The sequence below is a fragment of the Barbus barbus genome, assembly GCF_936440315.1.
Source record: "Barbus barbus genome assembly, chromosome: 3".
NCBI classification, from domain to species: domain Eukaryota; kingdom Metazoa; phylum Chordata; class Actinopteri; order Cypriniformes; family Cyprinidae; genus Barbus; species Barbus barbus.
Window position 1 is genome coordinate 43,262,181 of NC_136731.1, and position 13,697 is coordinate 43,275,877.

Below are 13,697 nucleotides of genomic sequence, written 5' to 3' on the forward strand. Positions count from 1 at the left end.
GCTAGATTATTGTAATGCGTTATTGGTTGGTTGCTCTGCACGTTTAATAAACAATCTTCAGCTGGTTCAAAATGCAGCATTTTACCAGGAAGTATGACCACATTAGCCCGGTTCTGTCAACACTGCACTGGCTCCCTTTTAAACATCGTATACATTTTAAGATCTTGCTAATTACTTATAAAGTCCTGAATGGTTTGGCACCTCAGTATTTGAGTGAGCTCTTATCGCATTATAGTCCTTCACTTCTACTGCATTCTCAAAACTCTGGCCATTTTATAATACCTACAATATCAAAATCAACTGCAAGCAGGAGATAGTTTTCCTATTTATCGCCCAAACTCTGGAACAAGACCCATTTCTTTAACCTGGCTTACACATAATACACTAATACGCTTCTAATATTCAAATCCATTAAAGTATTGTTAGACTGCATTAATTAGATCAACCAGAACCAGGAACACTTCCCATAACACCCGATGTACTTGTTACATCTTTAGAAGAATGGCATCTACGCTAATATTAGTCTGTTTCTTTCTTTTTCCGAAGTCACCGTAGCCACCCAGATCCAGTCCGTATCCAGATCAGATGGTGTATCAGCACCTAGAGATGACCTCTACAGCCCTGAACGTCAGCGGAGACCAGGACACCTAGATGAGCCCCAGAGACTGATCCCCAGTGACCCTGTCTCCTAGACAGGAACCAGATGAGTCCTTTGCACAATCTGATTCTGCTTTAGCCTAGATTTAAACTGCTGATTTTGTCTGGCCAGAGGAGAATGACACTATTTTGACAAACTATTTCCCCGTCTAAATACTTTAAAGCGGATATAAAGCCACCCAGTTTATATCAATACGATGTAAACCAGCTTTGACACAATTTGCATTGTTAAAAGTGCTATACAAATAATAGTGACTTGACTTGATATTGAACAACTTAGGCATTGAGAAAGTGAATGTTTCTTGCTATGGTAGAGATGTTGATTTAAAAAAAAAAAGAAATTTCCAAAGAGAGGCATTTTGACTGTTTTATTGAAAGACGATCCCCTCTTTGGCTATAAATTAGGATTTTGATCTTTCATGTTTTCTGTAATTTTTCTTTCTTTATTTTTCCCGCAATGTTTATGAACAGTATTTTTTGCTTTATGTGTTATTCCCCCCATTAATTAGTCTTTGATGTTAAAGTGGAGTGAAGCAGGGGATAAAAGCCAAACACAATACTTCAATATAATACTTCAATACACAAAAGATTTTGGCGTGCAGACTAACCTTTGTAATGTTTGAATAAATACAGATCTCGGCAGATTTGTAGATTGTACACACAAAAATTTGCTGAATTTTTGTGTTTTTGTCAATTTTCCATTCATTTCCTATGGTGATCCTTCCTTTCCATCTACGAAGAGCACAAGTGTGATTATTTTTTTACGACTACTTAGCCAGCTCGAATCAAGCTCTTAATTTTTGTGTGTTCACATTCCAAATGCCATAAAAGTCACCAAGTTTCATACTATTCCGATGAAGCTGTGATTTTGAAAAATTCAAAACAGAAAATTTTCCGGTCAAAAGTGACCGAAGAGCACCAGAGGGTTTTAAAGATGTGAATAATCAGTGTATTTTCACTGTGTGACCCACATATACAAAAATGCATCATGACTTCAAGAGAGCAGGTACCAGGCGACCACTTATATGTCGTCTATGCTACATCCTGTTTGCACAACGAATGCAAATGATACCACACCCTGCTTTCTGATTTTGCTGCTTGCCATCTTGTGCTTTTGTTACAAAAGGTTTGATGAGAACAAGCATGCATTTAAGCAACCACAAGACTAACCGATTTATGATTTATTATCGATTTATTATCGTATGACAAAATAGGAAATTATACCTTTGTTACATTGAGAAGGCAAAAATATTAATAATAATAATAATAATAATAACTAAAATAAATAAATAAAAAGCAGTGGGCCAAATCAGTCGCCAGGCCACAGGAAATCCGCCCAGTGCTCCCGATGGACAGTCCAGGCCTGGATGTTGTAGTATCCTGGAGTAACCACAAGGTGTCGTTATTGTATTCAAAGTGTTGTGTTACCTGTAAGTTAGTTGAAGAAGGCATCCCATGCAGAAGACATGCTGTGCTGATGTCTGTGGTTGTAACTGAGGTAACAGAAAGTAAAGGTTAGGCAGCGGCTATTTGCACTAAGTGTAAATAGCGATAGATTCTAGTTACACTATGTTAAAATAGCAATATTTTCTGCTATTTATACTACTTATTGCAAATAGTGGCAATTATCTGCATCTCAGTATTGTAGTACATTATAAAACAGTACGCAATGATAACGTACTGAGTGTAAATTATAATTTTAATTCAAATGTATTAAATGGATGCCACCTTATTGGGACAATGAAGCCCTCCCTATACCTACCCGATACTTTATTTTCAACATTTTGATTATTTCCTTAATTTTTATTGAAAATAAATGCCTTTCTGATGTGATATGAGATTTGAAAAGGGAGAAAAAAGCGCCTTACCATCTACGCCACTGAAACAAGCACACATTAGTGAGCGGAGTTAGTGTAAATAGCCTTTGCCAACAAGATGGGCTATTTGCACTTGGTGTAAATAGACACTCCGTAAAGGTTAACTTCAACTCAATACATGTAGTAGACTGATCTTTATTGGAGATACTACAGATGTAGTGAATAAGCTGCCAGTGATCGTTAAAATATTGATTTTGAAGTCATTGAAAACTATAATTTTGGGAATGAGACCGTTACCATCTCTGTGAGTGCACAGTTAGGCAGCATCTACTCAAATTGAACCCTTCTAAGTTTCAAAAGGTAACGAAATTGCTTTTTTGTATTCTTCTGTAATTGTTCTTAAAATATCAAGAGAGTTTTTTTGCTATTACACCAATTAGTTGTGTGTGTGTGTGTGTGTGTGTGTGTGTGTGTGTGTGTGTGTGTGTGTGTGTGTGTGTGTGTGTGTGTGTGTGTTTTAACAGAATGCTTTAGGTTGTAAAGTCTCCACAGGGTGGTGCTCGTTTCATTGTCTGTCAAAATTACTTTCGGTTTAAAAACGAGGTGTTGGTGATAACATGGCGCACAAATCAGGTAAGAAGTTCAGCTAATTCTATATGTGTACTAGCATGTTTTAAATTTCTTTAATTATTCATCATAATCTAATCCTACTGAGTCAACAGATCGTTTATCTTATTAAATTGTTTTTCAGAAGTTGGATGTTATTTGTTTTTAAATTGGTACATCGAAACAGGAAGCGCTATGCTTACGAAAACCAACCAGGCTATTTCATAACAAATAATATATATTTTTATAATATAGTATTTTTATTTAGACTGTTTTAATGTGTCACTTTAAAAGGGGCTTCAAGCTTCGATGCCTGTTTCGTGACGGATTGTGAGTGCCGCAGTTATGCTATAAATGTGCTCTTTGTCACGAAGTGCCATTTTTAATCCTCCTTCCCATATAAAGTGAAGAAGAAAATCTTCAGCAAAGAATAACTTTAATAAGATCGACAAATAAAACAGAGCAAACTATAAGCTGTGATCACTCCATCGCACTGCGTGACTGAAACGAAAGTGAAAGAAAAGGTCTAAAACATCACTTCATATATCGACCCTTTACACCTGTGGTCTCTACGATCAGATTAGCTCACCATGGTTTTGGGAAACCCAGCCCAGCTTTAATATATTGTGCTGTTAATTCAAAACGATGCAGATTTACTACACATACAAATTACACAAATAAATGGCTAATTTGAGGATAGCCTGGTGGTTTAACTATAGTAACCATGGTTTATTGATTTAATTTGTGTAAAAACCATGGCTAATTTTCAAATGTTAGTGGTGTGTCAACTACAGTATATGACTGTGGATCATAAATGAGTGCTAGTAAGCTAAAGCAGAAGTTGGCGATAGCCTTGAATTAAATTCACATGGAGAAAAAAAAGTGTATCTTTGGGGTTGGGTTAGTGGTATTTCTGTAGGAATATTATATCTTTATTATGATTCATTTCAAAGTCATGAGTGCATAATAATGTTCATCAGATCCACTAACTGTGTGTGTTTTCTTGAGCAGTTCGCAAAAGTAGTCCAGACTTGGATCGGCCCAGCAGTAAGTCAGTTGCTGTGTTTGTTTTAGTTTACTGATAAATCTGTTGAGCTATTTTGACATTTATGAAACAAAGACTGTCAGTCTCTCTAATACTTAATGCTAAACAAGACAACCTACAAACTGACTATTTATGTAAGCCTTTTCTTAAGCATATTAAGAAAAACATAGATGTGGTTACATAGGAGTCAGAATGCTGTTTGATGTGTGATTTGCCTTTCTCCAACGAGGAATTGTGAAATAATAAAGAAACTGTATGGCGTGATTGGATGATTTGGACATACAGTAGGCTTATAAATGACCTGTCTATAACTGCATCACTTCAGCTCAAACTGCTCTGAAAGATTTATTTGAAATCGTTTGTATATAATAATAATATTTTCAGTTTTATTGTTGCTTAGTGAAACTTTTAAACATTTGAAAGTTTGAGGAGTTATGTACTCTCTATATGGAAAATTCTAGGTTACATGGTTTTAGTGGACACAATGCAGTTATTAACACCAGCTCACTTTTGTTCCTATTTTTGTTGCAGGCAGGAGGCATCGCAGTGCAAGTCCTTATCGCCCTAATAGTATGTGAACCAACTAAGTATAAAGCTCAGTTCATATAAAAAGGTCATTTTTAAAAGGCAGTCAAAGTGGAAACATGATGTTTGCTTGTGTAGTTTCAACATCTACAAGCAGGAAATGCTAACAAGGACCTGATAATCCATCAGTTCATGAGCTATTGTTTTAGCCAAGGCATAAAGGCTATCTAATTTATAGCATAACCTTATTAAATGTATCTTGCGGGTTTTTTATGCCAAGTACTTAAACCTAAATCAATCAGAATACTAAAGACTGCTACCAATCCATTTTTGTTCAACATTAAAACAAGCATCTGAAATGGAATTTATGTTTATTTACAAAATTTAGTGCTGTTCAAGGCTGGCATACTGTACATGATTTACACAACAACTGCATAATGTATGCATTACATAATAGGGCAATATCATAACAATATAGTTGATTATTATATTGATATTGTAATCATGATTATTAATGTTATAGCAATAATAAAATACAAAATAAAATAATATTCATATTTTGGCTACAGATGAGACCAATTAAAAAACATTTTAATTTGTTTATTGGGCTTTACAGATAAAAAAATAAATCAAGCATTTTCAGCGGTTATTTTAGTAGCAAGAAATAATAATTAGAATTATATAATTGATAATAGCTCTCACATTACAATAGTTTAGTTCTAATGCTGCCTTCACGTGCTATTAGAATTATTACCAGTTTTCTAGTCAGAAATTGTACATGAATGGCCTCCCTAGTCGTATTTTCTACTGGGAAACATACACTGCCATATTGTTTAAATATGGCAGAGGAGAGAAACATAGCAGTAGTACTGTAAAGTTTTATTTGTTTTCTCGTAATGTCTACATTGCTTTCTCCTGCCATTACAGTCATATTTATATATTTAAATATGTATACATAAATATACTTAATATGTATATGTATTAAATATATTGTATATAAATAACCATTTATTGCATAACCATTAAAATGACCATTTAATGCATATTGTATTTATTGAACTGCAACGCAGTGAACACAGTGAAATGTATTGGACAGCTCCAGCCAGGGACAAGAAACCAAAAACCAGGACTGTCCCCAGAAAACGGGGCCGCCCGGTCACCCTAGTTTGGTGGCATTTTTGCCCAAAGGCCCTGTTAATTTCCTAATAACCTAATAGTAACTAGGATTGATATAGTAAACAAGTTATTTTTTAAACTATTTACACATTTATTCATTTCACATGATAACTGCTTTATTCTGACATTAGGCCTAAAAACCTTTAGGAATTCAACTGTTATGTGGTTTCTATTGAAAAAGCAATTTGCTTACTCCTCTTTTTATTCAACATATTTTTTTAGTGTCAATTCAAGCATCTACAAAACCAGACCTGAACCTGGTGTTGAGTGGAAGTGATGCTGCTCTGAAGGCCTCCGTATCGAAATATTTCAGGAGGGGAGGGACTCTTTCCATGTCACGTCAGTCTGAGTTCAGCTCAGAGTGTGGGATAGAAGAAGAGATGATACACGGACGTCTGATCAGTCTGGTGGAGCTTCCAGCTCTCAATCAGCTCTCAGAAGAGGAAGTGGTTCGTGAAACTCTCAACTGTGTGTCTCTCTGTGATCCTGGAGTTCATGTTTTTCTCCTCATTGTTTCTGATACTCCACTGACTGATGAAGACAAAGCAGAAATAGAGAAGGTCCAGAAGATATTTGACTCCAGAAAGCACTTCATGCTGCTATTCACCACAGATCTCACTGTTGGAACAGTAGTAGCAGATTTAGTCAAATCCAGACCAGAATCTCAGAAGTTAATCAGTCACTGTGGAGGCCACTACAGAGTGATTGGGTTAAATGAACCTGAAAACTCAAGACAGATCCCAGAACTACTGGAATATATAGAGAACATGAAGACTGAACCATATTCACTTCAGATGTATGTAAAAGCTCAAGAGAACAGAGTCAGACGTGAAGCAGAGAAGAAATATGAAGATAAACTGAAGACAATGGAGAATGAAAATATGAAGTTAAAGCAGAAGATTCAGTCTGGAGGTGAGTGGATAATATTCTTTTAAAATAAAATGATTTTTATACAATTTCCATCATGAAGTTTAGTCTTGCAAGCAGTGTTGGGGGTAACGCATTACAAGTAACGCGAGTTACGTAATAATAGTACTTTTTTCAAGTAACTAGTAAAGTAACGCATTACTTTTTAATTTACAAGAAAATATCTGAGTTACTTTTTCAAAAAAGTAACGCCAGTTACTTTTTGGCAGCGGCTATTTGCACTAAGTGTAAATAGCGATATTTTTTAACGATATGCTATTTACACTAAGTGCAAATAGCTATAGATTCTATTTACACTGTTAAAATAGCAAGATTTTCTGCTATTTATACTATTTATTGCAAATAGTGGCAATTATCTGCACCTCGGTGTTGTAGTACATTATAAAACACTACGCAATAATAAGGTACTTATTACTTATTACACTATAGGTCAGTGTAAATTATCATTTTAATTCAAATTTATTAATTGGATGTCACCTTATTGGGACAATAAAGCCCTCCCTACACCTACCCTAACCCTACCCGATACTTTATTTTCAACTTTTTGATTATTTCCTTAATTTTTATTGAAAATAAATTCCTTTCTGATGCGATATGACATTTGAAAAGGGAGAAAAAAATGTTTGGCAAAAGGTGGGATCGAACTTGGGTCGATCGCGTCAAAAAGCGTGTGCCTCACCATCTACGCCACTGAAACTGATGTTGAACTAACTTCTTTTTTTTATTGTTTACTAACCCAATCACACGTTAGTGGGCGGAGTTAGTGTAAATAGCCTTTGCCAACAAGATGGGCTATTTGCACTTAGTGTAAATAGACACTCCGTTACTTTTTCCCCATTTATTGACTGACAGTGTGCTGTGTGAGCATGCTGTTACTATGGATCTAAATGTGAATGTGCATGAATTCATCCCACTCGCAAAAAACTGATTTAGTATTCATCAAAATGAATTAAAACAGTGAAATGCAAACTCAGAATATGACGCAAACTGCAATAATTAAATATGTTAAACAACACAAATGTATCTAATCCCATTTTATAAACTAATGTCTTTGCTGCTGACCTTTGATGATCCAGTTCAAACATACTAATAAGCAAAAATGACTTTAGATAAACTAACAATTGTGCTTCATTGTTTTTTTATTGCCGAAGAGTGTTAAACCTTCTTATCCTGAGTTTTACTTTACAGACGTGAATTTACTTTTCCTTCACAAGATACAGGGCTTTTACATTTGTATTCATGTAATTTCTTGTATTAAAAACAATCAAGCCCTGCTCATATTTAAAAAGTAACGCAAAAGTAACGCAAAAGTAACGTAACGCATTACTTTCCATAAAAAGTAACTAAGTAACGCAATTAGTTACTTTTTTAGGGAGTAACGCAATATTGTAATGCATTACTTTTAAAAGTAACTTTCCCCAACACTGCTTGCAAGTCAGTTTCACAACCCTGTTACTGGAGGCAAAGCAACACTACACATTTTCAAACTATTCCTAATCAAACACACCTGAATGACCTCATCAGCCTATTAGTAGAGACTCTAAGACCAGAAATAGGTGGGTCAGAAAAGGGAAATCTGCACTGTTAGTGTGCATCCAGGAACAGTGTAGAAAACATTGGTATAAGTTCAGTCACAACCACTCTCAGTAGTAACTTTAACATAATATAATCAAATAACAAGTTAATCAATTAGGTCTTATTTGGCTAGATCTGAACTATATAAAACATGGTAAATATAGGGCCTCCAAGAACTTGGTTGGGAAACACTGGTGGTGTAGCGCAAATTTGCAGGGCCCCACGGCAAACTGGGTTTTGCTTGCTGAATCCAGTTTGATCTTTCATGAGAGTGAAAATTGCATCCTGTGACTATATAGTATTCACATATTGTGGCATGTTTAAATGCGGTTCTTCATGACCATTGCTCCACACGTTCATCTTTTTCTTATTGCCTTTGTATCAGAAGCATGTATGGTGCCTTAAAATGCTCATTCTATAGGGAGCACACTAGGCTTGCAGAGTAAGAATGTCAGTGTGCAAAGTGGATGAACACTGAAAGTAACTGAAATGCTGCTGTTATTTGACAAATGAACCGACTGCAGCTTCTGCAGTCCAGTATAATCAGGTGTGTTAGATAAGGGAAACATACAAAATGTGCAGGGCTAGGGGTCCTCCAGGACAGGTTTGGGAAGCACTGGTCTACACTTTTCATTCTTTTGTGTTTTTAATTATTATTTTTTTTCTACCAACGTGATTTTCAGGTGCTGACGGTGAAGCAGATAATCAGGAGTGTCTGAGGATTGTGTTGATCGGGAGAACAGGAAGTGGAAAGAGTGCAACAGGAAACACTATTCTGGGAAGAAATGAGTTTCAGAGCCAGTTAAGTACAGATTCAGTGACGACTGTTTCTCAAAAAGGAGTTGGTGAAGTTGATGGTCGATCAGTAGCTGTTGTTGATACTCCAGGACTCTTTGACACGACTCTGTCAAATCATCAAGTGATAGAAGAAATAGTGAAATGTGTTTCTCTGTCGTCACCTGGACCTCATGTGTTTGTCATTGTGTTGAGTGTGGGACGATTCACCAAAGAGGAGACGGACACTGTGGATCTGATAAAGAAGATATTTGGCCATGAAGCTGCTCAATTCAGCATCGTTCTGTTCACCAGAGGAGACGATCTTGAGAACGAGTCCATACAAGATTATGTGAAGAGAAGTAAGTCTGCAGAACTCCAGAAACTGATCAGAGATTGTGGAAACAGATTCCTGGTTTTCAATAACAGAGAAAAACAAGACAAAACGCAAGTGATTCAGCTGTTAAACATGATAGAAGAGCTGAAAAACACTAATGAGGGCCGATACTTCACCAACAGCATGTTTGAGGAGGCAGAGATGTCCATTAAAAAGAGGATGGAGCAAATACTGAAAGAGAGAGAGAAAGAAATTCAGACTCAAAATGAGGCATTAGAAGCCAAATATGAGATGGAAATGAAAAACATGATGGAGAAACTTGAGGAAGAGAAACAAAGAGCAGATGAGGAGAGAATGAAAATGGAGAATCAACTGAGAGAAAGAGAGGAAAAACTCAGAAAAGAGTTTGCAGAGAAAGAAAAAACAGAACAGAAAAAACGAGAGACTGAAAACCAGAAACGATCAGAAGAAAAACAGCAAACAGCTGAATATCATCAAAAAATAGAAGAGATGAAGAAAAAGATGGAAAATCAGAGATTACAGTATGAAAAACAGCAAAAGGAAAGAGAGGAAGAAGATAGAAAGAGAGAAGAGAAATACACACGAGATCTAGAAAAGATGAAACATCAACAAGAACATATTTTTGCAGAATTACAGATGAAACAAGAAAAGGAACTAAAAAAGCTAGAATTTGAGCAGCAAAGGAGGAATGAAGAAGAAGAGAAGGAGAAACAGAGATGGGAAAGAACAATGAAAGAGGCTGAAAATGAGAGAAAAGAGATTCAAGAGGAAATTAAACGACAGCAGAGGGAATGGGAGGATGACAAGAAACAACAGAGGAAAGAACGAGAGGAAGAGGAAAGAAAGAGAAAAGAGAGACACGAGGAACAGCTGAGAGAAAAACAAGAAGAACTGGAGAAAATGAGAAAGAAATTTGAAAGAGAGAGAGAAGAAGAACAACAGAAGATAAAGGAGGAGAGACAGAAACAGAAAATAGAGAGAAAAGAAAAAGAGAGAGAATATAATGAAAAGAAACTGGAAACAAAGAGATATTATGATCAGCTGGAACAAGAGAGAAAAGAGGAGTGGGTGAGAAGAAAACAAGAAGATGATGAGAGACGAGAAGAAGAAAGAAAGAGATGGAAGGAAATGATTGAAGATCTGAGACAAGAACGAGAAAAAGAGATGAAGAGAAGAGAAGAAGAGGAGAAAGAGAGAAAAGAAATAGAAGAGAAAAGGAGAGAGGAAATTAAACAGAAACATGAAGAGGAAATAAAAGTTGCAAAAAAGAAACATAAAGATGAAGCCAGAAAACAAGCAGAAGAATTTAATAAGTCGATAGAAAGAAAACTGCTGCATGTTCTGGAGCTCACAGAGATGCTTAAAGAACGTCAAAAACAATATGAATTATTGGAGAAACTCCATCAACAAGAAGTTGAAAAACAGAAAACTAGGTCAGGCTGTGTCATTCTGTGATTTTTTTTTTTTAAGCATAAAGTCAAGACAATATAATTAATGACTCAGGATTATTTTGTATAGTTAAATTAAGCTTGTTTTGTAATTAATCACTTTATTTATTTTTATTGTAACTGACAGTATACAATATTGTGCATTAATTTTCAATGATTTGCTATTTGAACTTTCCCATTGCTTTTCATCTACTGTAATATCTCTTACAGCATTGTAATGGAAATGAACTTTTCTTTAAATGTATTGCTGACTGTGACTGTCTATGCACCCCTCTATTCATGATGTATATTGTAATAGATGACCTGCAAAATATTTTTTCTGATTCCCTAAAGGAGGTTTTTGTAATAGTGTTATGAACTGATCTCACTAGTGTTCTCTAGGCAGTGAAGTAGTCAGTATATTTGTCAGGTTTGTGTATCATCTGAGGCCAAAGTTCTGACAAATGAGAGTGTTTTTGACTGAAACATTTCAATTTGACCTGGAAGTTTGACATTTGTACAAGATGGTGTGTAGTTTTGAAATTGTTTATAGTTGTGAGAAAATGGCGAATTGTTTAGTGGTCATCGGATGCAAAATTCACTTTTACATGTTGTTTGAACAAATATGTGTTGGCGTGTACACAACCACCCTATTATGATAAAAGTGATTTTTTCCCCCATCCTAGATTGTATGGAAGACAGAATAAGTGTGTCCCAAAGAGTATGCCAAAAGTCCCCATATGGTCTACTATTTTCTGTAGCTTTTTAAAGATCCACTCTAATGTCTAAAATGTACCAGAACCCATTGCATTTTGGAAAAGGATTCAGTTCAGATCTACAGACAAAAATAAAACATGATAAAAAAAAACTACAATAAGACAATTACTGTCTGTAACGTTGCTGCTTCTCAGCTGCACAATTTAGCCATACCTGACCAAAGGAGGATTAACAATGATAAAGAAACATTGGTCACAAAATCTTAGTGCTATTTTATGCAAAATAACTAAATTAATAGATTTTAATTAAGTTTATCTAGAAATGGGAGTCACTGGTGTTACCCTTAAAAGGTGACACCAGTAACAATTTTCATGACAAATGCATTTTACAAAATAGCTGTTACAAATTATCAAACCAAATGTCAATCATGGTATACTCACTAAATTAAATAGTTTAATCCATTTGTTTTCTAGTTTTTTACAATCACCTAACAATAAAGTCGGTCATACCAGTGACTTCAACTAAAAGCTTCATATGAAGTCACGAGATTTCTGATAACTGAAAAGAAAGTGGACTTATAAAGGAGCCTTTTTCATAGATCTTCAGGAAATAGAAAGGAGGAAGTCAAGTGATGTCATCAGTGATTTCTATTTAAAAATAAACGAGTTTTGTTAAACGGTAACACCAGTGACACAACTCCAGGGGACCACTACTTTCTTTGAATATTTTATAATATGTATTCAGCATTTTGTTGTTGTTGTTTTTATTTAAATGATAAATGTAATAGTTATGAATACATTATTGTATTTTAAATGGTATGAAAATCCTGTTTTTGATCTCAAAATAAAGCACTTTCCCTCTGTACATGGCTGTGGGGATGAGCAGTTTTGTGGTGCTTGGAATTTTTTATAAATAAAAACAAATATTGTCACATTCATGGCTCAAGAAGGTATAATTTTTCAAATAACACATCGTTTCATTTTAAAATATATAAAAAAATGAAACCCTAAATAGTTTTTCAAGTGTAATATTTCTGTAAAGGCTATAAGACAGAAAAGCAGACATTTCCATAGAATGACCCTTAAACAAACTCTTTTAGAAGCATAGTATAATACATAAATATTAATATACAACTTTTAACTATGGCTGCGTTTACACTTGACATTATGACGTGGTCAACACGATCCGATCAAGCAGATCGGATAATCAGTCAATCAGAACATGACACGTTTACACTTGACAACATCAACTGACTTCTCTCTCTGGATAACCGCTCGGATCTTTCTTTCCCGCACAATAAAATGCAGAGAATGGCCCCCATGCAAAGTCAACCTGAAGTGGTGGGTTTTCTTTTGAAAATAATTTTCAGTCACGGGACATTTTACAAATCAAAATAAAATGACCCCCAAGTCTCAGTCTATTATTAATGTGATATTGATATCTGATTCAGCCAAGTTGTAGTGGTATTATTAGTGTTCATTGTTTAATATATTTATGAAGAAAAGAGTAAATATAAAGTTTAACGGTCATAATACTGTTTTAGTAATATTGATGAAGAATTATTGTCCCAAATTATTTGTGATACATTGGAAAAAGTTAAATGGTCATATGTATTAGGTTGTAAAGATATTGAAGAAGCTTGGGTTTGTTCTAAGGAATTGTTTAGCAATGTTTTGGATAGAGTAGTGCCATATAAGTGAGTGAGAGACAAACAAAGATCTGAACCTTGGATCACAGATGATATATTACGACTGCTTAAATGAAGGGATGAAAGTTTAAAAAAGTTAAGCAAAAATAGGGAATGTAGAAGTTTTGAGTTTAATAAATTAAGAAAAACAAGGTTGGGGATTTGATAAAAGAATAAAATAAAATATTTGGGGAGTGCTAAAGCATTTAACTTATTGGAATGCTGCAAATGTGAAATCCTCAAAAATGAAACCTAAATGTGAAAGGGAACTTTTTTTTTTTTTTTTTTAATCCAAAGGAGGTTAGTGAAGCTTTTAATGATTGTTTAATATTGTTAACTAAAAAAATATGTTCAGCTTCCAGGGCAGCCTGATATTTGTAGTGAAAAGGAAGTGCTGTCATTTTAT

General features: G+C 34.9%; 1 protein-coding gene across 1 annotated transcript; it reads left to right on the forward strand.

Moving 5' to 3' along the window:
- Positions 1 to 3,048: 3,048 nt before the first annotated feature.
- LOC306852187 (uncharacterized protein) lies at positions 3,049 to 12,530 on the forward strand. The gene is made up of 5 exons (XM_079388864.1): positions 3,049 to 3,107; positions 4,092 to 4,127; positions 4,657 to 4,695; positions 6,049 to 6,738; positions 9,012 to 12,530. The coding sequence occupies exons 1-5, from the start codon at positions 3,092 to 3,094 to the stop codon at positions 10,913 to 10,915; spliced, it is 2,685 nt and encodes an 894-aa protein (XP_079244990.1). The 5' UTR covers positions 3,049 to 3,091; the 3' UTR covers positions 10,916 to 12,530.
- Positions 12,531 to 13,697: the final 1,167 nt, after the last annotated feature.

Excerpts from the sequence above, each read along its gene's own strand:
- LOC306852187 (XM_079388864.1), top strand. Across the intron at positions 4,128-4,656 it reads AGACTTGGATCGGCCCAGCA|GCAGGAGGCATCGCAGTGCA; the intron begins GTAAGTCAGTTG and ends TTTTTGTTGCAG. Across the intron at positions 6,739-9,011 it reads GCAGAAGATTCAGTCTGGAG|GTGCTGACGGTGAAGCAGAT; the intron begins GTGAGTGGATAA and ends CGTGATTTTCAG.